Below are 27,168 nucleotides of genomic sequence, written 5' to 3'. Positions count from 1 at the left end.
TTAAATTCTGGCTTCTTTCTTACTCATGCTTTGGGTAATGAAGATCACACCAGTTCACAAGAAGATTATCCATAAATTTGTGCATAGTATCTGTACACCATTGTGAGGATGTTTCAGTCAAACTACCCTTATCACCCTATTCACCCTAAGTGAAGAAAGATTCAAATTGGTGGACATACAATATAGGGTTGGTAGTTGGGGCAGGAAGAGACAGTGGGTGAGATGACGGTGGTTGTGTTGGTGCTGGTGGTGGGGATATGACAGGTGCTGAACATTCCTATGTGTGGGAAGAATGGGTCTGTGTTCGGATTTTTAGTAGGTTTTTATAGTGTAGCTTTTTTGGACAGGTGTTTTAAGATGTTACCCAATAATTATACATGCACAGACAGAGTCTTATCATCCGCTTTATTCAGAATGAAGGAGGAGGAAAATACAACTGACACAACAAGGCAAAAGAAATCAGCAGCAGCAGAGTGAGGCTTGGATCAGGATTCAAGACCTCTCCCTGTACAATGGCACCATATAATATATATACGTTACATATGCAACAGTATTAACCCACGGGGTGGTTAGAGCGGTGTCGGAAAGGGGGTGGAACTATATGAGACATGAGGTAGAAGAGGCTGAACTGTATGGGGCACAGGTGGTAAGGATAGCAAAGCTGTATGGTACATCGTGGGAAGGGTGGAACAATATGGGACACTGGATTGGAGGGAGGGGGCTGTGTGGGACATGGAAGTCAAGGGGTAGGAGGGACAGATCAGTACGGGAATGGGGAAGGGGTTGCAGGTGTGGAGCTCTATGTGACACAAGTAGGGGGGTGGAGCTGCATGGAACACGGGGAGTAAAAGGGATGGAGCTTTATAGGATGCGGGAAGAGAGTCCCGGCATTCTTTTTTGCCAATCTAACTTCAAATTGTGTAGCCCTAAATTACAGAGGGGTTGGGGGGGGGGGAGGGTGCACAGTGTATATTTATCTTCCGTATACTGCACAGCTTCCTCGGTATAGATGATTTTTTTGGGCGTCCTTGTTGTGTCATTTGTTGTGTCCTCGGGTCACGGTCTCCACTTCTTTCATGAGGCGTAGACATTGTTCCTCTTGCCACTGTAACGCCACACACTGCACTGCAACAGGCAGTCCGACCCCGCCCTCTATGCCCTGAAATGGTCAAGACTCTAGTTATTAGAGAAACCCCTCCCCCCAACTCCAGCAATGAGAGACCCCTAATCCAGACTCCAGCCATGGAGGGCCCCCCTCACCCCAGTTATTACAGGGACCATTCCTCCAGACACCAGTTATTACAGGGACCCCCTCCCGCTAGACTTCTGTTATTTCAGGCCCCCCCAGACTCCTTAATACAGGAACCCTCTCATTAGCACTAGTCAGTGAAGGACCAGGCCATATGTCCACTATGGAGGCCTTGTCTCTTACCTCTAAGAGTCCTATTCCACGAAGCGATAATCGCTCCGTGGAATAGAGAGAATGATCATCCGATGATCGTGTCATCGGCTGATCATTCATAACCTAAAATCATCGGGCACTGACCGCGCATCGCTGCTTGGAATAGCGATGCGTCGTGGGCAACCGACAATTTCATAAGCATCATACATTACCTAAGCATGTTACAGGTCTTCTCCTGTGCTCCTCTTCCTCCTGTTCCCACGCGCAGCAGCAGCATCGGTGCGGCCTGTCTTAGCTGACAGACCACTCAGCCAACCACTGGCCAGCCACTGGTCGCGGCCAGTGATTGGCTGAGCGGTCTGTCACCTCAGACAGGCCGCACCGACGCTGCTGCTGCACGTGGGATCGGGAGGAAGAGGAGCACAGGAGAAGACCTGCATCATGTTTGAGTAATGTATGGTGTGAGCAAGGGCTGCAAGGACATCGGTAAAAATGTCCCTGCAGCCCTTGCTAAATGATTATCGGGCAGTGGAATAGGCACAGTAAACAAGCGCCGATCTAGCATATCGGCACTCGTTTACAATATTGATCAGGCCCTGGTCGGCCTGTGGAGTAGGACCCTAAAGATGACCTGGCAGGAGATTTTCTTTTAACCAACTTACCTTGATGAACTCCTTGTCCCAGGGATCGTTGTAATAGCCCTTGTAATGCTTCAGCTCCTCCTCATCCTCAGCTGTCACAGTGGTCACAGGGAGGATCCCCGCAGGAAAGTTCAGGATGTTAAAGAGCATTGTAAAGCTGAACCCGGCTGTAAAAGATCAACAAAACAGAACAAGATGGGTGACCATTGTGTGCCAGCCATGAAGACTTACAGATATGTCACACATGTATAAAGAAAGGGGCAGTAAATAAAAGGGACCAAACATGACAGTGAAGGACAAATAACCAGATGGATGTTTTCTCTGATCCCAGACAATCATGGCGACAGCACAGCAAAGTATGAGGTAATTTAATCAAGCCTACACATTTACCGAAGAGTTTTCCTGGGTGACCAATGTTGAAGGCAGGTCCGAGCGCTGGGCAAAGCAGAGCGTCCAGGCCAAGCTTCCTCCATTCCTTCAGGTAATCGCAGCGATAATCCTGGAATTAGACATCAACATCATGGCCCATCCTTAACACGTGACTGGGCTCCCACTGATGACACATTTGTGGGGCCAAGACCACTCTGCCAGAGATGGTCCTACCTGACATGGCTATGAACTGTGGGGGAACAGAATGATGCCCTGCAATTAGTATCTAGAAACCCAACTTTTATAAGAAAACTGGCAATCATCATCATGAGATGACAACACCCTCAACAGAAACTCTTTCATCTTTTCTTAAAATATGTGTCCCCCCCCCCCAAATGTGTGTGTAACTTTGTGCCGTTGACACAACACCCAGAGATTTACCTTAATGGCCGTGTAATGCTTCCACAGATCCTTCACCGAACTGAAACAAGAAGAAGTTGAGGGATCAACACTGCGTCTCATGAGTTTAATACATCCCAATGCTTCCTAACAGTCAGGGATGAGGGAATGAATTAGCATGAATTAGATGAGGGAATGATTTCTTACCTTTAGATCTACCATAAATCCACCCATCTTTCCTAATAACCTGAGGATCCTGATCCTCTAAATCTCTATAGTACACCCGTAGAAGAGGGGATCTTGATCCTGTATATCTATATCTTTTCTCTCTGAACTGAACCCTAAATCTTTATAGAACAATCCCAGAAAAGAGGATCCTGCCATCTATATTTTTATAGCACACCCCTAAAACAGAGGATCCTGCTCCTCTAGCTCTCTATAGCACACCCTCAGAAGAAGAGATTATGCTCCCCTATATCTCTATAGCACACCCTCAGAAGAGGAGATCCTGCCCCCTATATGTCTATAGCACACCCTCAGAAGAAGAGATCTTGCTCCCCTATATCTCTATAGCACACCCTCAGAAGAGAAGATCCTGCCCCCTATATCTCTATAGCACACCCTCAGAAGCAGGATATGGACATTATAGTACAGTACTGAGCAGTATAAGTGCATTGCAACTTGAAACAATGGATAGTCCAGGTGCAGCCTGGAAATTATTGGTAAATCGCAAGTGCTGCACACATAAGGTCACCATAAATCCACTCATCCTCCACTAAATCCACCAATCCTTCCTTAGGTCCATCTCTTCCCCATTTCCTCTGTTTTCCGCCATCATGTAGTAAAGGCACGACTGCAGAAAGAAGATGCAGGTGCATACACCACAGGCATTTGATGGGAGCAACAGCGATAACGTGATGTCATCAGGTAAAAATTATTACAGGTAAATGTCTGCACTCAAAACACTAGAAAGCATCCTGGGAAAAAGCCAAAAGCCAAGCTCCATCTTACCTGCAGCCAGAGTGTGCTTCCACGTGATTGGCAATTCGTGGGAACTAAATGAGACATGAATCACAATGAGTCTTGAAGGAGTGGAGCGGATTATCTGGTACACATTGTACGATCAGTTAGCACAGGTTTAGTGGGGGATGAGAAATATACTTGGAAAATTCCAATTTCCCCACCCCTCACTCAACCACAGGGAACATCTCCATACACATGATGTGACAGCAAAATTATGTGTGCAGCTCTAGAGGAGACAGTGTATAAGACATAGCAGACTAGCAGTTTTGGAGGTGTTAGGAGCATATGGCATGATGTAACAGCAGAATAGTGAATGTAGCTCTGAAGGTGATAAGAGCATGATGTAAATATGGAGTATGGAGCATAGAGACTACAACATGGGGCTGTGGTAATATAGTTACTCACCACCGGTCTCATGAAGAACGACACAATCTTCTTAACAATGCTCGGCATCTTCCACAGAAACATCTGCTGCTTTAGGTTGGGATCCACAATGTCTGGGCGACTATAAAACAGAAGATAATACAATATAATGTATACTATATCCCCACATAACAGTGTACATCTCCCACAGATGACACTATACACCTCCCCACATAACAAGCTTCATCTCCCTCAGATATGTTAGAGCCCTATCACACGGCCCAATCAAGTGTAAGCGAGCGCTTAAGCAATTACTAATTGCTAAGCAATTATACAGGTAGACTATCGGGCAGCAAGGGCTGCACGGACATTGTTAGCGATGTCCGCGCAGCCCTTGCCCTTAGTGTAAAATAATAACGTATTTATTTACAGTACCTTACCACGTTCCCCAGTGTCCTCGGGCCATCCCCAGTCTCTGCAGCTCTGCCTTCTACTCCCTTCTGTTCCTATCTCTGCACTGACAGGCCGCTCAGCCAATCACTGGCTGCGGTCCTTTCTCGACCAGTGATTGACTGAGCAGCCTGTCAGTGTAAAGGCCAGAACAGAAGGCAGAGACCAGGGAAAGCCAGAGGACACCTGGGAACATGGTGAGGTAAGTAAATACTTTATAATTTTATACTACAATCATCAGCACATTGCTATTACATGTAGCGATGCTTGCCTGACGTTCAATGATTTTAGGTCTGGACCTAAAGAAACGATCAGCTGGTCGTTCTCTATATTACACAGATCGATAATTGCTTCACTGATTATCGCTCCGTGTAATAAGGCCGTTAGTTATCATTGATCAGTCTCGTGCCTGATCCCGATCGGTGCTGATTCTGTGATAATTTCCATCATGACACAGATTTGAACTCACAATTTATCAACAAGAGTAGCTCCTCCATCAGCAAAAAATCCTTTTAAACACAGCTCATTCAGGGCGTACTCAATCCTCGGGGGAGTAAAAGGGACCAACTGTCAGAAAACAATAGAAAATGGTGACCCTGAATGACCCTCATCTAGGACCCTCTTTTTACATTGTATTAGCGTTACCTTGTGTCCAGCCTCCTCTAGCAGGGTCTTAGTCTCCTGTATGGCACGTCTCACGCTCGGGTGGGGCAGGAAATAACCATCGGTATCATAGAAGCCAATGGTCAGACGTCTTTTGCTGTTATATATCTGGGGGAGCAGGACAAAGTCAGGAACTGACAAAAGAGAGTGACAACCACACACTGGCAGGATGTGCGGACACCAGTGCAGACCCTAAGGGATAGTGAGCTGAGCTTGGGGCAGCCATAGTAAATCCTCATCCTGTACTAGAATAGAGATGATCGAACAGGGTCGAGGTTCAGGTCGTATACTAGAACACCACAACCCAGTGGTCAGAGAACAGGGAATATTGGCTTAAATTGGGAATGACTAGACTAACATGACTGGGAATGACTGGGGATGGTAGGCCAAGCCTTGTACCTCATCATTGAATGGGACTGGAGGCACAGTGGGGTCCAGCTGGAACAGGTCATCACACAAAACGGCTTTCATAAACAAGGCCAAGCTGTCCACGTCCCGTGCCATCGGACCTGGCATACACACCGCTACAACCAGAGCAGTCTCATGAGAATACAGAGGGCAGTGGTCATGTGACAAGACAAAGGATTGTGGTCATATGACAAAGCAAAGGGCAGAGGTCACATGGAAGATGTATAGAGACAGCACATGCAGCATTCTACAGATTATACAGAAGTGTATTGGGGGAATGACAGCAACTACTGTGACCACAAAACATAAAGACACCAGCAAAATGGCAAACCTGACTTCATCCCACTGACTGGATTGAGCAATCCAAGATCACTGTAAAAGAAACATGAACATTACCAGAATAAGGAGGAAGATAAGGAGATAAATGAGGAAGAAAGGAGAGGAAAAGGAGCAGAAAAGGAAACAGATAAAAAGAATGTGAGGAAGGAAAAGAGGAAGAAGCAAGAGGATGAACTGGTTAAAGGAAAATATATGATAAGGAATGGAAGGAGGGAGAGCAGGAAGAATAGAGAGAGTGAGGAAAAAGAAGAGGAGGAGATGAGAAAAAATGACGGAGAAAGGAAAAAGGAAGAGAAAGGGAGAATGTAGATGAGAAAGAAGCAAGATAAGAAGGGAGAAGAGGAGAAAAAGTGTCTTAATATGGAGGAGAGTGTAGAAGAGGAAAAAGGAAGAATGGAAAAAAGGGGGAGGAAGGAGGAGTTTTCTACTGATATAAGTGTGATGAGGAGATCACTAAGATCTCCCATGTGTATCCTGAGGAAGTGGCATCCTGGATGATGCACAGGGTTGTGATTATCAGCCATCATAGTTAATACATTGGTTTACATTTCAGTTTTAGGCATTTTTTAGGCATTCTGTGGAGGCAATGGAGGACCGTGATGGAGGACAATTATGTAGGAAGACATGAAGGAAGACAATGGTAAAGGCCTATGATCGTGGACAGCGGTGGAGGACCATGATGGAGGACAGTGGAGAAGGACAATGACAGAGGACAGTGATGGAAGTTAATGATGGAGGACAGTAGTGGAGGATAACGATGAAGGATAAAGATGGAGGACAGTGGTGGAGGACAATGATGAAAGACAGTGGTAGTGGACAAAACTGCAGTCCACATATGGAGCAAGGTGAGGGTACATAGATCCACTGATGTAAAGAAAACTACCTCACAGGAGGGAGAGACAGTATAATACATTGACTGATGGTAGTTTGGCTAGGCAAGAGTCATAGCAGAGAATCAGCAAAAGTTGAAGACAAAGGAAACAGGATTTCTACATCAAGTTCGGGAAAGACTAAGCTTGGTGTATAACGAACAAGGACTGAGGAATCAGAAGCTACCAACAGTGTGCTGTACAGGCTTTATACTGTCCTCAACCACTGTCATCCACCACTGCCCTCCATCACTGTACTCCACCACAGTCCTCAACCATATTTGTCCTCCACAATGACTTTGCACCACTGTCCACCATCATTATTTTCCAGCTTCTTCATTGTACTCCACCAATGCCCTCCATCATTGTATTCCACCACTGCCTTCCATCATTGTTTTCCATCACTGCGCTCCATCATTTTACTCTGCCACTGATCAGTATAATTGTCTTCCACTGTCTTCCAATTGTCTGCCACTTTCCACTATAATTGTTCACCACACCACAGATGTCCAACACCATTTTTCTCCTTCACTGCCCTCCATTATTGTCTTCCACCAAAGTCCACCATGATTGACTGCCATTGCTGTTCAGCATCACTGTTCTCCATAGTTGCCACAGAAAAGCATTGAAAACACCACACAATGTATTATCTGTGAATCGGCAAACTTAACACTCAATATCATCCATGAGGGCTGAGTCTTTTATAAGCATTGTTTTACACAGCGATGGAGGACAATGATGAAGGACACCCAAACCTGCCTGAGCACAGCAGATCAGAGCGGCCAGGTATCATTTACTGAAACCACATGTACAGTATAGGAACCACTACTCTTCCCCACTCACCTCAGTCTGTCTCCAGAAGGCTTCAATCCACAGATCCCACAGAAGCTTGATGGCATCCGTATACTTCCCAGGACATCTGTACCCACGCCAAGAATAGCTCCACCCCCTGCGATCAGAGCCCCCTCCCCACCGCTGGAGCCACCACATGTTTTCTTATGGTTATGGGGGTTCAAGGTCTGTCCATAGATAGAGTTACTGCAGTCAAAGCTGTAAAATAAGACAAGGACAGGCTGTGATCACCCAAAACTACACCATCACCACTATGTAGGTGTATCCAAGCCAATAGTTGGCAGCCTTAGGGGGAGAATTATCATTGATGTGCCCTGGCATATGCCAGGGAGAAAGCGCATTTTTGTCTTATGCCAGCCATATTGCGGCAAGGCGAGAAGGAGGCGTGGCCTCCTCTGGCGCCATATTTATCATGACTTATGCCCGCCTCGCAGACTTAAACCATGATACAAATCTACACCTGCCCCTGAGATTTGTGCCACAATGCCTGCGCCAGTGCCGCACGAGTACGCCGGTCTTGATAAATCTCCTCCTGAGAGTTAACAGAAAAAACAGCAGAAGTGTGAGTGTGACTGTGTATAAGACATAAACTAAATTAATGGACGTGTGTCTTTTTTTCAACCGTACTAACTATGGAGCTATGTAGTAGAATATTAAGTGTGGCTCTGGAAGTTATTGGAGGACAAGACGTCATGTAACAGCAGAGTAGTAAGTCCAGTTCTGGAGAATATTGCAGCATGTAACTCTGATCAGTACAAGATAAGTATTGTAACATAAAAACATAGTGACCCCACCAGCAGAATAGGGAGTGCAGCTCTGGATGGGTGTGGTGGGCAGATATACCTGTGTCAGCATCTAAGATGCAGAGAAAGAGAGGGTGAATTCTACCTGCCTTTTCCAGGAAGGTGGCAGGTTCCTGGAAAGGGCTCCCACTATGGAGTCTATGAGCAGTCTGTTCCAGGATGCCGGAGAGTAAGGAGAAGAATACATTACCAGGCAATGCTCCAAAGGCACCTTCATTAAGAAGATCTAGCCGTTCTGGCAACAATGTGGGTTTGGCTCTATTGGCAGAAGTCGAAAGGTGCCACAGAGTAAAGGGAGAAAATGGAGGAGGAAAGTGGCCCTGATCCATCTATGGCACCCTGAATGAAGGATGCGGAGTGGAGAGTTTCTGTCCCTAAGGAGTCCACTACCACCTTCAGATCCAAATTTGTGGCCAAGCTCTGAGTACAGCTCCTGGGAAAACAGCTGACAGAGCTTCAGGAGGACTTGAGGTTTGTCAGTGGTAAAGCCGGTGCAGCCAGCAGAACAAACAAGCCTGAGCTCTCCCAGTGTGTACAGTCCCTAAAGTGGAGTTCAAGGGGCTGGGAAGGGAGAGACAAGTCCTCCTGGACGGAGCCAGGCATTTCCAGGAGAAAATAATGAATGGGGATGATAAGTAAGAGCACCCCAATCGGTGTTGGACTGGGGTACCTTGGGCCCACCAGGGAATTTGATTCTAGGGGCCCAGCCTACATACACCAGCACAAAACTTTTCATATTAATAAAACGACTTTGCCCTGTGCCCCCCGTAGCACTTCCTAAACAATATCTGCAGCTCCTGAAATGTCACGGACCAGCTGATGAATGACCTGCTCAGCCAATCAGTGACTGGGGCGGGTCACTATTGCAATTACTGACTGGCTGAGCGGGCAATCCATCAGACACTGTTAGATGCTGTTAGGTCAAGAAGACAGATGCTCGGTATCTCTTTATTAGGCTGGAATCATACTTTTTTTTTGGGGGGGGGGGGGGAGCCATTTTTGCTGCACAGCATTTTTTGGCTAAATAAAATGCAGCGACCAGAGGTTAGTTGGTAGTCAATAGAGAAATAGGAAACGCCAGACCCACGTGGCATTCTTCTTGGTGGGGTTTTTAGTCTCTTTCACAGTGTCCGTGGAGAAAGTGGAGTCCTCTGATCACTGTCTGATTTGGTTTTCCTGGAATGTAGTGGAATATAGTCTGGTATAGTGTAATATATGTGACACAGTCAGGGGTTTGTTGCTGGATGGGAGGTATTTTCCTCTCAGCTTGTCTTGCTCTGAGTAATGCAGAGAGCTAGGTTCAAGGACTGGACTGGAGTTATTAAGCCATTCCAGGTTTTTAGGCATTTCCCAACATACAAAGCTGAGCTGGGAGTGAGGGCAGAGAGATGTGGTGTGTGCTCAAGTCTGGAGTACACCTATGCGATCTGTCTAGGAGGACTGGTTGGACTGTGTTCAGACACATGGACTGTGTACAAGGCAGCTGCTGCTGTAAGGTCTGAACCAACACTTAGAACTTCTGTTACTGCTTTAAAGGCCAAGCTGGAACTGCACTTATGTGTGATGGCAGCATGAAGGTAATGCTGGATTTTTGTTCCATTTGTTTTTGTAGTGTGAATAAACACTAAGATTTGAACTGTGAATTGCCTGTTTTCCTCTGCTACCGCTACCTAGCTATACCTGAGCAACTCCCCTACATATGGTGGAGGATGCGGGCAAACGCAGTGAGGCAGGAGAAAAAACAGAGGTTTTTTTTCATATTTTTTTCCTGGCACCATTGCATGTCCTGGATTAAGCCTGCAAAGCTTCAGCCGGCATCTCCAGACAAGATGGAGGAGTTGATTAAACAGCTGGTGCGGGCTAATACCCAGCAGCAAGAGACTAATGCCCAGCTGCAACAGACTAATGCCCAGCTGCAACAGGCTAATATACGGCAGCAAGAGACTAATGCCCAGCAGCAAGAGACTAATTGCTGTTACAACAAATGGTGGCCATTCGTGAGTCTCCCCCAGTGGTTTCCCAGCTATAGCCTGCCGCCAGAGAGAGAGAGTCCGGACGGCGCTGAGAAAGGTAACGTCAGAGGATGATGTGGAGGCCTTTCTGGGAGTGTTCGAGAGAACGGCTGAGCGAGAGGGTCTCCAGCCTGACCAGTGGGCTGAAGTGGTTGCCCCATTTCTCACAGGAGATGCACTAAAGGCATACTTTGACCTCACTCGGGAGGACGCCCAGGACTACCAAAAGCTGAAAGGTGAGATCCTGGCACGCTTGGGGGTCAATATGTATGTTCGGGCCCAACGTGTATATCAGTGGGGGTTTGTGGAATCCAGAGCCGCAAGGTCTCAAGCCTATGACCTGCTGCACCTGGTAAAGAAATGGCTCCAGCCCGAGACTTTAACTCCAGCCCAAATAGTGGAGAGGGTGGTGGTTGACCGATTTGTGCGCAGTCTGCCGGTCACTATCCAGCGCTGGGTAGGCCAAGGTGACCCAGGCAATTTAGACCAGTTGGTTGGTCTGGTGGAACGTTATGTAGCTACCCAAGACTTAGTGCGAGACTGTACCCCTGGCCGGAGGCCACCCCGTCCTGTACCCCCACTTGCAGTGGCTGAGAAAAAGCTTCAACCTCCTGCTGGAAGTAGCTCCCCACCAAAGCAACGTTCCCCAAGGTTACATGAGGTCCCCATTATCCGCTGTTGGCGCTGTAATGGTCCGGGACATGTTGCGGCAAGGTGCCCCTTAACCTCTGAGCCTATGGACTGTGGCTATACTCGCCGGACATCCTTCTATGCCCGACCTGCTGTTAGTGTATGTACCGCTAACCTCCCGGACGAGGATAGGGCACCTCCCATGTGCCCAGTGTCTATCGGTAGGTGCAGGGTCAATGCTCTACTGGACTCGGGGAGCCTGGTGACCCTAGTACGGGATACCCTGGCGCTTCCATCTCAGTTCACTAAGCGCAAAGTTGGAGTGTTGTGTATTCATGGAGACTTGAAAGACTATCCTACTGCCCAGGTGATAATAAAAACTCCTGCAGGGGAGAAAGTCCATGAGGTGGCAGTAGCGTCGAATCTGCCAAATGACCTGATAATAGGAAGAGACTTTTCCTTATTCTCTGCATTGTGGCCATCATGTTTGAATGTCTGTCCCCAAGAGTCAGGCAGAGCAGTAGCTGAGGGTCCTAATCCAGATGTTAAGCCAGAACCATGGGCCACCGAGATAGAAGGGCCAGCCGTAGGGGTGACCGCCACTTTGGTGGATGAGATGGAGACAATTCCAGTGAATGTAATGGTTGGGGATGTAGAGGACTTGCCAACGGGCCCCGAATTGTCAGATCTGGACATCTCTGGTGACAATTTTGGTACGGCGCAACTCAGGGACCCGACTCTGTCCCGAGCACGGGGGAGTGTCTTAATGGTCGATGGTGAACCACAACAACCAGGAGCTGAGGCTATATTTCCTCGTTTTGTGGTTCACCACAATATGTTATATCAAGTCACTCAACTACGTGGGGAGAATGTTGAACAATTATTAGTGCCCCAGGCATATCGTCACCTGGTACTAAATCTTGCTCACCAACATGTGTTAGGTGGACACCTTGGGGCACAGAAAACCCAGGACCGTATACTGCAGAGGTTTTATTGGCCTGGGGTATTCAAAGAGGTGGAGGAATTTTGTAAGTCTTGTCCGACCTGTCAGATAACTAGTCCCCAGCAGCACTTCCGCAGTCCTCTAGTACCCCTCCCGATTATAGAGGTACCATTCGAGAGGATTGCCATGGGCCTCGGTGGTCCAGTTCCAAAGTCTGCTAGGGGTCACCAACACATCTTAGTAGTTATTGACTATGCAACCCGGTACCCGGAGGCGGTGCCGCTGCGCCATACCTCTGCCAAACTCATAGCTAAGGAATTAATGGAGATGTTTTCAAGGGTAGGGTTACCTAGAGAGATACTGACAGACCAGGGGACTCCCTTCATGTCTAAGGTCATGAAGGAAGTCTGCAAGTTGCTTGGCATTAAACAGTTAAGGACGTCTGTTTACCACCCCCAAACGGATGGTCTTGTGGAGAGATTTAATCAAACTTTGAAAAATATGCTGAAAAGAGCAGTGTCTAAGGATGGGAGGGACTGGGACCTGCTTCTGCCCTATTTAATGTACGCAGTGCGAGAAGTGCCCCAGGCCTCTACTGGGTTCTCGCCCTTCGAACTTCTTTATGGCAGACAACCCCGAAGCTTGCTCGACGTGGCCAAAGAGGCGTGGGAGCAACAGCCTACTCCACACAAGAGTGTCATTGAGTATGTTACTAAAATGCAGGAGCGGATGGAGACAGTGATGCCCCTTGTCAGGGAACATATGGAGGCAGCTCAGCAAGCCCAGAGTCAGGTCTACAATAGAGCAGCTCAGGTCCGGAACTTTAACCCAGGAGATCGGGTTTTGGTTCTCGTACCGACTGTAGACAGCAAGTTCCTTGCGAGGTGGCAGGGCCCCTACGAAATTCTGGAGAAAGTAAGCAACGTAAATTACAAGGTACATCAGCCTGGTCGGCGGAAACTGCAGCAGATCTACCATGTCAATTTACTGAAGCCATGGAAGGATAGAGAGACTTGTGTTGGCTGCCCACAGTCGGTATGTTTAGGGGAAGGGAAGCTAGCTCCTCCGACGGTTTCAGGGGAAGCAGCTGCCAGAGTATGTGTTGCTGACAGCCTTTTACCGAAACAGGCTCAGGAAGCCAAGGAGTTCATTAGTCGGAACACGGACGTGTTCTCGGACCTCCCTGGGCGTACCTCCGTAATCCAACATGACATTGTCACCGAGCCTGGGGTGAAAATCCGGCTAAAGCCGTACCGGGTACCTGAGGCTCGGCGCCAAGCCATCGCAGAGGAGGTATAGTTGATGCTGCAGCTGGACGTGATTGAAGAATCTAAGAGTGAGTGGGCCAGCCCGATAGTATTAATACCCAAACCGGATGGAACTTTACGTTTTTGCAATGATTTTCGTAAGCTAAACGAGGTCTCTAAATTTGACGCCTATCCTATACCCCGGGTGGATGAGTTAATTGAGCGTTTAGGACAGGCCAGGTACTTTTCCACCTTGGACCTCACCAAAGGGTACTGGCAAGTGCCCTTGACGGAGGCTGCCAAGGAGAAAATGGCCTTTGTCACACCCGAGGGGCTATATCAGTATAAGGTATTACCTTTTGGTCTTCATGGTGCTCCGGCCACATTCCAGCGTTTAATGGATATTGTTCTTCGTCCACATTGTCAGTATGCCTCGGTGTACCTTGACGATATTGTCATTTTCAGTACTGACTGGGAGAGTCATCTAGCGAAGGTACAGGCCGTACTAGACTCACTCCGTAGGGCGGGACTAACTGCTAACCCAAAGAAATGTGCCATAGGGTTAGAGGAGGCCCGATACTTAGGCTATGTCACTGGGCGCGGAGTCATCAAACCCCAGATGAATAAGGTAGAGGCGATACAGGGTTGGCCAAGGCCTGTCACTATCCGGCAAGTAAAATCGTTCCTGGGTTTGGTGGGATATTATATGAGGTTTATTCCCCATTTCGCTACTTTGGCAGCTCCATTGACAGGGCTCTTGAAGGGACATAAGTCAGTGATGGTACGCTGGAATGACCAAGCTGAAAAGGCTTTTTCAGCTTTGAAGTCTGCTTTGTGTGGGTCACCAGTCCTGGTGACACCTGACTTCAAAAGGGAGTTTGTAGTACAGACCGATGCCTCTGAAGTGGGCCTCGGGGCTGTACTGTCTCAGTCGCAAGCTTACCCCAGCCGAAACCAGGTACAGTATAGTGGAGAGGGAATGCCTAGCCATCAAGTGGGCACTGGAGTCTCTCCGTTATTACCTGTTGGGGAGGAATTTTCGTCTGGTGACTGACCATTCACCTCTCAAGTGGATGAGCCAGGCGAAGGAGAGGAACGCTCGGGTCACCAGATGGTTCTTGTCACTACAGAACTTCAAGTTCACGGTAGAACACAGAGCAGGCCGACTACAAGGGAATGCAGATGCCCTGTCCCGAGTGCATTGTTTGGCAAGTGTTCACCCCCTCAAGGTTGAACAAAGGGGGGGGGGGGGGTATGTGACACAGTCAGGGGTTTGTTGCTGGATGGGAGGTATTTTCCTCTCAGCTTGTCTTGCTCTGAGTAATGCAGAGAGCTAGGTTCAAGGACTGGACTGGAGTTATTAAGCCATTCCAGGTTTTTAGGCATTTCCCAACATACAAAGCTGAGCTGGGAGTGAGGGCAGGGGGAGGTGGTGTGTGCTCAAGTCTGGAGTACACCTATGCGGTCTGTCTAGGAGGACTGGTTGGACTGTGTTCAGACACATGGACTGTGTACAAGGCAGCTGCTGCTGTAAGGTCTGAACCAACACTTAGAACTTCTGTTACTGCTTTAAAGGCCAAGCTGGAACTGCACTTATGTGTGATGGCAGCATGAAGGTAATGCTGGATTTTTGTTCCATTTGTTTTTGTAGTGTGAATAAACACTAAGATTTGAACTGTGAATTGCCTGTTTTCCTCTGTCTGCTACCGCTACCTAGCTATACCTGAGCAACTCCCCTACATATAGTATAGTATAATATAGTGTAGCCTAGTATAATGGAACATAGTATGGTGTAATGGACAGTTAGTAGTGGCTCACATATAAAAGTAGTATTAATGCTGCGCTGGCATGGCGATAACAATTTAAGGTTGGTTTAATCTTGCTTTTTACTTTTATTATGTTTATTATTATTATTTGTTATTTAATGCTTATGTATAATATATATGTGATTTTCTGTAGTTTTAGATATGGTGAGACTATTCATGTACTTTTTTATTTAAAGAGTTGGAAAAAAAAGACATGATATAACAGCGTGAGTGAGAACAGAGTGAGTGCAGCTTGGGAGGGGAATGGGTGTGTTACATGATGTAACGGCAGACTAATGAGCGCAGCTCCGGGGGTGACTGTGTAAGGGCCCTATTCCACAGTAGCGATAATCGGCCGAATCGGCCCCATTCGGCCCCATTCGGCTGATTATCACTCTGTGAAATAGAGAGAACGATCAGACGATGATAGTGTCATCGGCTGATCGTTCATTAAGGGCCAGACCTAAAATCATCGGTCCCCCCCCGCCCATCGCTACGGTTGAATAGCGGTGCACAGCGGGCGACCGACGATTTGAGAAGCAGCAGCAGCATACATTACCTGTCAGGTCTTCTGCTCCGCTCCGTCCTCCTCCCCAGGTCCGGCGAGCTCTAGCTTCAGAATGGCCTGTCAGCTGACGGAGCGCTCAGCCAATCACAGGCCGGGACCCCCGCGGCCTGTGATTGGCTGAGTGGCCTGTCAGCTGACAGGCCATTCTGAAGCTAGAGCGCGCCGGACCTGGGGAGGAGGACGGAGCGGAGCAGAAGACCTGACAGGTAATGTATGCTGCAAGGGCTGCAAGGACATCGGTAACGATGTCCCTGCAGCCCTCGCTCAACGATCATCGGGCCGTGGAATAGGCCCAGTAAACGAGCGGCGATCTAGCAGATTGGCGCTCGTTTACATCGTTGATCGGGCCCTGCTCGGCCCGTGGAATAGGACCCTTACTGAGTGATGTAGTGTTGACATCTTGCTCTTACTTTATCATGGACTGCGGGATGTTGGTCTTCACAAAGGGGATGGCTCCCTGCTTCTTCAGCACCTGGACAACCACGCTGTCCTCCGCTTCATCCACCCCCAGATAGTGGACAAGACCACAGTGTGAATTGTGTCCCTGAACATAGGAGAACAAATTACAGACAGAGCCCAAAGGATCCCACCGATGCAAACAACCTGCACTGTAAGGCTATATTTGGGCACTCTATGTGGGCACTGTATGGCTGTATTAGGCAGTATATATCTGTATGTGAGCACTATATAGCTGTATGGTCTATAAACCTTATATCCAGCATTGTCCTTCAGGGAGATGGGCACACCATAGAGAAGACCTTTCTCCTGCTGCTTCTTCAGCTCCTGCAGCTGCGTCTCACACTCCGGCAGAAAGTCGATCACACAGTTCACTTCCCGGGTCACCTCCAAAGCCTTCAGGAGAGAATTAAGAAAGCGGAGTTATGGGAATCACTCCAACTGATCAGCATCTATTGGGTCCACAGTGACCACCAATCCAGTAGCAGCGCTGATACAGAATGCTAAATTCCTCCAGAGCCATAGACCTATACGTTACGTTAGTGGAGGCCGCTGTATCCCGTCACATGACTCCAGGTCTGTGCAGGGGATTCTGGACCAGAACAACAGATGTAAACATTATGTGGACCATAAGTCACAGGCTCACGTTAATCCGTCCCACCCTGCATCGTAGATAAATTACAGGAGCTATAACAAGGAAAAAACTACAGCTTACCGCCCTCACCATGTCACATTGACCTAAATGCTAAACTGACCCTGGGAAAAAATTTAGGCCATGTTCACACTCTATTCTGTCCCTCCATCACAGATATCAGCATCCCACTGAAAATGAGGCGCTGAAATACACTGTGGTGGAGAGCATCTGCGATGCCCTGGCCCCTGGGGGCCACTTCCGCAGTGCTGTTGTTATGAGCGGGCAATAACCGGGGCAGCTGCAGGGTGTATACTTGACACGGTATAGGCCTGAGGGCGGCACAGCTGTAGGGCCGGTCTGTGGAATCTGCGGGTGATGATGGGCATGCGATTCCTCGCTGCACCTAGTCAGGGCACCAGTTAGTGGACACCAATGCTGGGGTTCAGTAACAGCGGTTTTATTATAGATGAGGTAACTAGTAGCAACAGTTCTGTCCGGTTGCAACCAGGTATATAGCAGGCTTTGACAAACAAGGCAGGAGTGATGCTGCATAGGCTGGGAGAACACGTGCCGGATGATGGGAGTAGGAGTATGAGAGAAAGTAGCGTTGCTGGGTGGATTAGCTTGAGAATAATACTTGCTGTGAATACTTGAAACGAGGATGAGAAATAATGGAATGACACCCAGATGAGAGAAGGAACTCCGGACACTTGAGCAGGCAGATACAGCCGAAGACTTGAATACAGCAGAGCACCTGATCCACACTTCTAGTGGTGAAGTGGGACCTGCGACATGTCCAACTCCTGTGAGGTAGGAGAGGGACGACACACACCCTCCTTGCTTGGAAGCAGGGGAAGACTCACTTGTTAGGAGGAAGTGGGAGGTCACATGGTTGCCCCTGGCTAGAGCTAGTCGGCCATTGGAGGAACCATGGTTACAGGGCACTGGCACGGTCACGTGATCAGAAGCCTTGCATACCACTGTACAATGTAATAATACACAGGAATATATAAGAATATGCATGAGAATACACATAACCAGAGAATACCAGGGGAATACTAGCAGCAGTTGCAGTGCAAACAATTACCAGAACAGGCATTGACACAGCAATAGAAATGAGCATAATAGGAGTAGTTTTCCTTTTGTTCTGGGACACTGCACATCAGTGAGTTTGTTCAGGCCGCATATGTCAATTTCAACTGAACTCAATAGCAGAGTCAGCTGCATTATTGCAAAATGTAAACGGTGTGGGGGACTCGCTGAGGTATAGCCAGGTAGCAGTCAGAGACAGAGGAAAATAGACAGTTCACAGTTCAAATCTCAGTGTTTATTCACACTGCAAAAACAAGTGGAACAAAAATCCAGCATTACCTTTACGCTTGCACAACACATAAGTGTACAGTCTCGGCTTGGCCTTTTTACACAGTAACAGAAGTCACCACACAAAGTTCGAGGTGTTTGTTCACACCTTACAGCAGCTGCTGCATTGTACATAGTCAATGTGCAGTCTGAACACGGTCCAACCAGTCCTCCTAGACAGGTCATTCATGTGTACTCCACACTCTAAAAATAAAGCACACACAACATCTCCACCTGCCCACACTCTCAGCTCAGCTTTGTAAAATGTACGCCAAACATCTGCCACAGGACTGGGCACTGTCCCTCTTACCCCACAGGTATGTCACCTGCTCCATTTCTCACTTTAGGTTGAAAAGATTCGAGCAGTGAGATGGATTGCGGAGTCCTGAGAGGTGGCCATGCATTGTCCTTACCTTTTCTATATACACGTGGAGTGCACTTTCTAGGCTCACTGATCCTTTCTTCAATTGCTCCACCAGTTCCATTAGCGGGAGGGAGAGGATCCTGCTGGAGGCAACATCACCATGCTGAAAGACAGAACACAAAGATCCATCATAGCTGCCCTGCTACATGACACCCATGATGCTGCTCCTCTACATGGCACCAATCATCACGCTCCACTGTTTTCTGACCATCATCCTGCTCCTCTAGTTGGCACCCATCCTCCTTCTTCTCTACATGGCGCCTGCCACCCTGCTCCTCTATATTTTGTGCGTCATCATTCACCTCTACTTGCCACCCATCATCTTGCACTTCTACATGGCGCCCATTCTCCACCTCCTCTACATGGCACCTGTTATCTTGCTTCTTTATATTGCAAGCGTTATCATTCACCTCTACTTGCCACCCGTCATCTTGCTCCTCTACAGGGTGCCCATTATCCTCCTCCTTTACATGACACCTATAATCCTGGATTTCTATGTAGCATCCGTAATCTTTCACCTGTACATGGAACCCATCATCCTGCTCTTCTACTTTTCACCTGTCATCTTGCTCCTCTACATGGTGGCCATTATTATCCTCCTCTACACAGCATCCATCCTCCTCCTCCTCCTTTAAATGACACCTATTATCCTGCACCTCTACAAGGCATCCATTATGCTGCTCCTCTACATGGTACCTGTCATCCTCCTCCTCTACATGGTGCCTACTATCATCCCGCTACTCTACACAGTGCCCATCATACTGCTCCTCTACAATGTGTCCATCATTCTTCTCCCCACAGTGTTCATGATACTGCTCCTCTACATGACATCCATTCGTCTCCTCCTCCACAAGGCGCCATTCCTTCTGCTTCTCCACCTGGCGCCCTTCATCTTCTTCCTATAAATGATCCCTGTCATTCTACTCCTGCACACGATGCCCATCCTCTTGCTACTCTACATGGAGCTCATCGTTCTCTTCCTTTGGAATGACCTGGCTGGCACTGGCTGGGAGTGTAGATCTATATACAGTCAGCAACAATCCATACAATGATTAGTTACCCTCCAAAAATGGTCACTCACCCTCCAAATAATAGTCACCTGCAGTTACACTTTGTACCCCCCCCTGTACTATTATCACTCACCCTCCGTACAAAGGTAACGTGCCCACTGTACAATGGTCACTCATACACTGGTGGGGGGGATGTATGAAATCGCAGAGGGTAGATATTACTCTCTATATATGTGGGTGGTACGCATTATCTGCTGTGCTGTCCTCCGGAGGAGCCCAGCTTTTGCAGCTGTTGGGTCATTTCCATCATTCATCTTCTTAATCCAAGAGACAGCAGCCGTCATGGAACAAAGTGATAATAAGGAGCGGGTGCTATTAATATCCTGCATTGTCGGGCAGACAAAAGCTCTGGACACCATGCCCATGCTGCTGGGGTACCATGAAGTGTCTGTCCCCTAGAGGTGAAGAACTATGAAGTGTCTGCCCCATCAGCTCTATAGGGTGTGCTGCAGGAGCGCCTGGTCTCCAGCTTAAGTCTACCTACCTGCATCTTGTATATTGCCACAGCCTTCTCCATCTGTTCTAGGACATGGTCCCTCTCTATCCTGGCCCTCTGGATCCTTTCTCTAGAACATCTTCGGCTAGCCCATCTTGACAGCAGGAAACCTGTGGCCAGGCAGCACAGGGCAGTGACCACGAGGAGACTGGCAGAAGGCAGAAGGAGCCACAAAGACTTCAGCATGTCTGCAGGACAATCGTGGTGCCTGGGCATATGAGTCTGGGCTGTGCCCACTGGAGAAGACAATGGGGGTGACAGCCAGAAATAGAAGCTAATCTCATGGAGGCATACCCTGGCCAGCTGCCCGCACTGTGATGGACTGAACCAGCTCAGCTGTACCACAAACATGTAGAATCCTGATCTACTATCCAACCTGAAACCAATTAAATGTGCACTAGAGCCTCCCTGGACCCTCACCCACAGCCATAACCTGCCTTGTGATGGCCCCCTGATAGACGGTCCACCATAACTAGTCACTGTCAACATCCCCTCCTTCATGTGCTCTCCAATACCTGGTCTACAACCTCCTTCCAGCAACATGGGCAGCACAGTGTCTCGTTGCAAAGCTGGGGCCCTGGATTCACATCCCACCATGGACACAATCTGCAAGGATTTTGTATAGCCGCCTCATATATGAGTTGCGGTTCCTCTGGCTTCTGCCCACACTTCAAAACATATGGATAGGTGAATTTGTAACTGAGATTGTGAGCCATGAGAACATTGACCGGATTGACAGTAATGGCAAGCCATGTACAGCGCAGGCAGGAAAGGGATCCCACTTGTAATTGTCACCCCCAGATGTAACTACCTTCAGCTATAAGGAAAGTGATGCACTATAGTAACCCTGGCAGGAGCCGCGCCATACCAACAGCGCAGAGATGCAGGGCATGTGGAGGACTATGGGGCACTGACTGTGATCACTAACCAACAGGGTTGAGACTAGGGGCAGATGGAGGTCTATGGGGCACCATAGTCAGTAACCAACAGGATTGGGATAAGGGGTAGGTGGAGGTATGGAGCACAATGCTCAATAACCAACAATAATTAGATTAGTGGCAGATGGAGGACTATGGGGAACAGTGCTCAATAACCAACAAGACTAACGCTATGTTTACACGAAGCGATAATTCGCCCAATCGATCGTTTAATGATTTTGTAGCAACAATTTGGTTTTCATAACGATCAGCGTTTAGACTAATAAATCGTTAGAAAATTCGTAAGAAAATACGTAAGAAAAATCGTTATTGCGATCGTTTTTAAGATCGCTTAAGCCCATCTTTTACATAGGGAAAATCTTTGAAAGACTGTTTACACTAAGCGATCTGCGAATTTTTAGCGAACGACGAACGATGATTTAAGTTCATGTTAAAAGATCAAAATGAACGATTTTTCACTCATCACTTGATCGTTTGCTGTGTTTACATGGAACGATTATCGCTCAATGCGATCGTTTTTGCGAAAATTCGCCCGATAATCGTTCCATGTAAACGTAGCATTAGGGCCCTATTACACGGGACGATAATCGTGCAAAAAAACGTAAAATTGTTCTAATTTAAACGATAATCTTTCTGTGTAATTGTAGGCAACGATCAAAAAAACGTTCGTATGTCGTTGATCTTTTATTTAGATGTGAACCTAAAATTATCGTTAATCGTTCGCTGTAATTCCACATTCGTTCGCTCAAGTTCTCTATTTGTTCACTATTCGTTCAGTGTAATTGCACATTGTTCAAACATGTACAGGGGAGGAACAGTCAGCTTCCAGATCAATCTACTGGCACCAGGGTTTGGTGTATTGTGACGGCTGTGGTGCCAGGGCTGATGTCAATCACCCAGCAGGAGGCACAGATGGAGCTGCACAGACACTGACTCGGGGATGCCTGGAGATGCCACTGTGGGCAGCTCATCTACATGCGGAATTCATGTTAGTAAACCGAAGAGTCATTCAGACAGTCATGGCCTCTGTAATGGCCCTACACAGGGGGCAGCACAGTGGTTCAAATCCTACCAAAGGGCAACATCTGCAAGTAGTTTGTATGTTCCCTCTGTGTTTGCGGGGGTTTCCTCTGGGTACTCCAGTTTCTTCCCACACCCAAAACATACAGAGAGGCGAATTTACATTGTGACAGAGACCAAATTCGCAAAGCTATGTAAAGTGCTGCAGAATCAGTTGGTGCTACATAAATACACTGCACCTCAGTGTACAATCTGAAAACTCCACCATACTTTCCCATGCTCCCACCCTTCACCAACCCCACCATTAAATATCCCTCTCTCTACAACCAACCCCACCATGCTCATCATCTACTGACACCACCATACACTAACTCTACGATATTCCTCACAATCCACCAACCCCCCCTCCCCCCCACCTTGTTTACGTTCCACTATCTCCACCATGCTGCTGACCCTCCACTAACCTCCTTATGGTTCCATAGCTCCACTGTATTTCCCACTATCCCCTATCTCCACCATGATCTTCATCCTTCACTAACCCCACCATGTTCTTCACCATCCACTAACACTTCCATGCTCTTCACCTTCCACTAACCCCACCAAACTTCCCACCCTCCACTATCCCCACCATGCTCTTCACCATCCACTAACACTTCCATGCCCTTCACCTTCCACTAACCCCACCAAACTTCCCACCATCCACTATCCCCACCATGCTCTTCACCATCCACTATCACCACCATGCTCCATACCTTCTACTAACCCCACCATATTCTTCACCTTTCACATTTACCCCACCATTTTTACACTCTACCAACCTCATCATGCTTCTCACCCCTCACCACAGCTCCCCTAAATTCACTTTTCATATGCATTCCACCTTTCCCCCATCTTGCACCCTAAGCAACCATCAATTTCACCACCATCCCTACCCTCTATCACACGTCCTGCATTGATCCTGTATTGTTCATGATTTATAAAGGGCTGTGGGCTTTGTGCTTGGGAATTCCACATGTTGCATCCGGTTATATACGCAGTACATGATCAAATATAGTGACACATGTGAGACATCATTAACCCCAAGGTTGAAAATGTAAAATTGTTAAAAATCCTATCTATCGCCAGAGTGTGTCTACTGATCAAAAAAAACGGCAACTTATAAATGGACCCTGCAGAAAGAGGCAGGCTGGGCCACAGAGCTGACACTCTCCAGGGGGCTGCGGGGGAGATGGTATCACATGCTCCGCTGGTTACCTGTTTCTTATAGTCTGTGACGCGTCTTTCCATCAGGTGAAGGGCCTGTTCCCGGAGCTTCTGTGCCCGCTCGATCTTCATGCTGCAGCGAAGACGGTTGTAACATTGTAAGACAATGGTGGATGCGACAAAGCAGCAGATTGTGGAGAGTAACAAATGGTTGATGGCAAATTCCAGCAGAAACCACAACATGGTGACAGATCAAACTCAGTACGAGCAGCGAATGCAATCAATGTGCCTTCCACCGTCTGGGAAGGATCCTCACGCTGACTCTGCACCGCTGGCTACGGGCTGCATGGCGTCCCACTGAAGGATCAGGACAGTATCAGGCATGCGGGACATTCAGTTTTTCCTGCCAACTTCACCCATAGAGCGACAGCTGGAAGGACCATCACTCCTATCAGAGCTAATCCCAGCATCAGAAACCGGATCACAGCTGCCCAGAATAGAAAACCGGACGGAGCAAGCCAAAGCCCAGGAAAGGTCTTAACCCTTCTGCCGCAGGAGAGACGAAGATGTGATCAAGAGCAGTGACTGGCACTCTATGCATTTTAATACAGAGTGAAATAAGAAGAGGGGGCAGGTGGTCGTGACATGGACATATTATAGTACACATATGTAATAATAGTTATTAAATCTGAATAGTCACATGACTGGTCTTACTCTCTAACCTTCCCCCCTCACCCATGAGAATAGGGGTCACAATTGGCAGAGCTCTGACATTAACCCCATCCTCACCAAGCGAGACAATGGAAAGTCTGATCCCATATGTGATGATTCAACATGGCATCATCCATACGGACAAGATGTGGAGAGGGCATGGGGACTGAAAGGTCCACCTAGTAATGAACCCTCAGCAAACAACACCTCCAGCTAGACACACCAATATACATTCCATGGGAGAGATTTATCTAGGATGCGCCCCTAGGGTATGCCAGGGAGAAGGCAAAGATTCTTGACTCTTCCCTGGTGTATGCCAGCCGTAACCCTGATGGGAGGGCAGGGGGGGGGCACAGTGAGGAGGTGTCAGATTTATCATGATGTATGCCCACTCGCAGGCAATAATCATATACACGGTACACACACCTGTACATAAATCTGTCTATATAAACCCCTATACTCAAGCACACAAAGCTGTACAAACATTTCTCCATATACACGCCATATACTCAGGTACGCATACCTGTACACACAATTTCACACCTGCTCCCAAGCAGGTGTACATTTGTTTCACAATGCCTGCGCCAGATGCAGGGCCTGCGGCTGTACTAAGAGGCATGCACCACTTAGTAAATTCGACCGGGGAAAGGGTTGGGGCTTTATTTAAAAATGGCGTACTCATACGTCCGTCCATTTACTTAGGCACACACTCCTCCCTATATACACTCCGTGTACTCAGGTACACACCTGTACATACACCCCAAGATATACACCCCTTATATACCCTAGTACACAGGCTTGAACGTCTATATACACCCCATAAACTCTTTAATGCACACCTGTGCAACCCATATACTAAGATACACACCTGGACACACACCTGAGGTACACACACACCTGTACATAAATCTGTCTATATACACCCCTATACTCAAGCACGCAAAGCTGTACAAACATTTCCCCATATACACGCCATATACTCAGGTACACATACCTGTACATACATTCCTGTATATACTAAGGAACAGATACCTTTAGGCTAGGTTCACACTGCGTTTTTGCAATCCGCTTCTTTCATCCGTTTTTTGCAAAAAAACGGATGAAAAAAACAGATGCATTTGTGTGCATCTGTTTTGATCCGTTTTTCCACTGACTTCCATTGTAAAAAAAACGGATCAAAACAAAAGCGTTTTTTTTTTAAAGGACACAAAAGTAGTGTCAGCTACATTTTTGTGTCAGTCAAAAAAAAAATCAAAACGGATGCACACAAATGCATCCGTTTACACACACATCTGTACATACATCTCCCTACATACTCCCCATATGCTCAGGTACACACTCCTATCTATATATTCAGGAACAAACACCTGTACATACATCTCCCTATATACCACACAATATACACATCCCCTATATACTAAGGTACACACACACACACACACACACACACACACACACACACACCTGTAGATACATCTCTTATATACACCTCTTATACTCAGGTACACACCTGTAGATACATCCCTTATATACACCCCATATACTCATATACACACAGCTGTACATTGCTCTATATACACCACATCAATACATACATCCCCCATATACACCCTATACATACTAATGTATACACACCTTTATACACCCCATATACTCAGGTACACACATCCCCCTATACAAACCCATATGCAGCCATTGCCCCTATATCCTTGTGTATACACCTATAGCCTTGTCACTTCTATGACCAAGTACCCAATGATTGGCTGGAGCGCAGGGCAATCACCCTCCACCCATACCAAGGATTTATAGCGCAGAGTCATCTTCTCCATCAGTCCCAGCGCGCCATCCCTCTGCGTTTGCGCTCGCTCGATTTGCATCTTGGTGCTTCGCTCGTGCATCCATTGTGCGACCAGGAAGTAGGCGACCAGACCAAGGGCCAGAAGAACGAAGACCAGATCCACCAGGAACTCTGGCAGCAGAAGAGCAAGGAGCCTCAGGAGCATGGTGGGTGCAGCCGCCCTGGGCGAAGGTCCTGCATCAAGTGTCTCCTCAAAGATCAGAGCCACTTCCAGGGGGCGAGACAACAAATTCTGGAGCTGGTCCCAGACACGCTACCACCTGCCAAGACCACAACCCCCAACATGCCAGAGAGGAAAGGCACTTATTATACAGGAGGGAAGTGTTACTGTACAGTCTCCATCTGAGACATGAGAAGTCCTGCCCATCGTCCATCTAAGACATGAGAAATAGTACTGTGCACTTGCTATACAGGACAAGAGAAGTGGTACTGTGCACTGTCCATATGCAGATACTGAGATCATATATTTATGTACATAGGAATAGAGTAGTTATATTTGTGTCCATAATGGGCAGCATTATAGTAGTTATATTCTTGTATATAGGAGCAGTGTTATAGTAGTTATATTCTTATACATAGGAGCAGTATTATAGTAGTTATATTCTTGTACATAGGGGGCAGTATTATAGTAGTTATATTCTTGTATATAGGAGGCAGTATTATAGTGGTTATATTCTTGTACATAGGAGCAGTATTATAGTAGTTAAATTCTTGTCCATAGGGGGCAGTATTATAGTAGTTATATTCTTGTATATAGGAGACAGTATTATAGTAGTTATATTCTTGTACATAGGAGCAGTATTATAGTAGTTAAATTCTTGTAAATAGGACCAGTATTATAGTAGTTATATTCTTGTCCATAGGGGGCAGTATTATAGTAGTTATATTCTTGTATATAGGAGCAGTATTATTGTAGTTATATTCTGGTACATATGAGGAAGTATTATAGTAGTTATATTCTTGTATATGGAGTAGTATGGAGTAGTAAAGCGGGCTAAGACCTCAGCACAACCGGAACAGCAATCACAGTCGCTGGTTCAATGGAGCCCAAGGTAAGTGCAGGTGGATAGCCACTCCAATAAAGACATCTGCATAGTGGTGCACGGATAGGAAAACAGTCTATGTGATGATATGGAGAGAAAAAAAGGGGGATTTCCAGCACTCACCAAGTCTTTGATAGCAGATCTTTATTTCATCTTTATTTCATAGATGT

General features: G+C 47.3%; 1 protein-coding gene across 3 annotated transcripts; it reads right to left on the bottom strand.

The window, feature by feature from the left end:
- Positions 1-391: 391 nt before the first annotated feature.
- Positions 392-26,149, bottom strand: LOC138799688 (vitamin D3 hydroxylase-associated protein-like). 3 transcript variants are annotated; one of them, XM_069981189.1, is made up of 15 exons: positions 25,894-26,149; positions 18,649-18,762; positions 16,495-16,638; positions 16,197-16,330; positions 7,770-7,976; positions 6,050-6,090; positions 5,710-5,834; positions 5,293-5,418; positions 5,117-5,214; positions 4,240-4,339; positions 3,823-3,866; positions 2,854-2,893; positions 2,434-2,542; positions 2,065-2,210; positions 392-1,159 (listed from the first exon to the last, which is right to left on the bottom strand). In XM_069981189.1, exons 1-15 carry the CDS (start codon positions 26,098-26,100, stop codon positions 1,037-1,039), a joined length of 1,758 nt encoding a protein of 585 aa, XP_069837290.1. In that variant the 5' UTR covers positions 26,101-26,149; the 3' UTR covers positions 392-1,036. The 3 variants fall into 3 exon arrangements, with proteins under 3 accessions (XP_069837290.1, XP_069837291.1, XP_069837289.1); XM_069981190.1 differs by lacking the exon at positions 25,894-26,149 and adding an exon at positions 23,438-23,767; XM_069981188.1 differs by lacking the exon at positions 25,894-26,149 and adding an exon at positions 20,214-20,446.
- Between the last annotated feature and the right edge of the window lie 1,019 nt (positions 26,150-27,168).

The sequence above is a fragment of the Dendropsophus ebraccatus genome, chromosome 8, assembly GCF_027789765.1.
Source record: "Dendropsophus ebraccatus isolate aDenEbr1 chromosome 8, aDenEbr1.pat, whole genome shotgun sequence".
Taxonomy (NCBI): Eukaryota; Metazoa; Chordata; class Amphibia; order Anura; family Hylidae; genus Dendropsophus; species Dendropsophus ebraccatus.
This window is presented reverse-complemented; position numbering and strand designations above follow the sequence as displayed.

Coding starts and splice junctions, on each gene's coding strand:
- LOC138799688 (XM_069981188.1), bottom strand. CDS start 20,441: ATGCCCAGGCACCACGATTGTCCTGCAGACATGCTGAAGTCTTTGTGG. Junction 5,835..6,049: donor AGTCAGTGGGATGAAGTCAG/GTTTGCCATTTT, acceptor CTCTGGTTGTAG/CGGTGTGTATGCCAGGTCCG. Junction 5,419..5,709: donor CAGTCCCATTCAATGATGAG/GTACAAGGCTTG, acceptor CTGCTCCCCCAG/ATATATAACAGCAAAAGACG.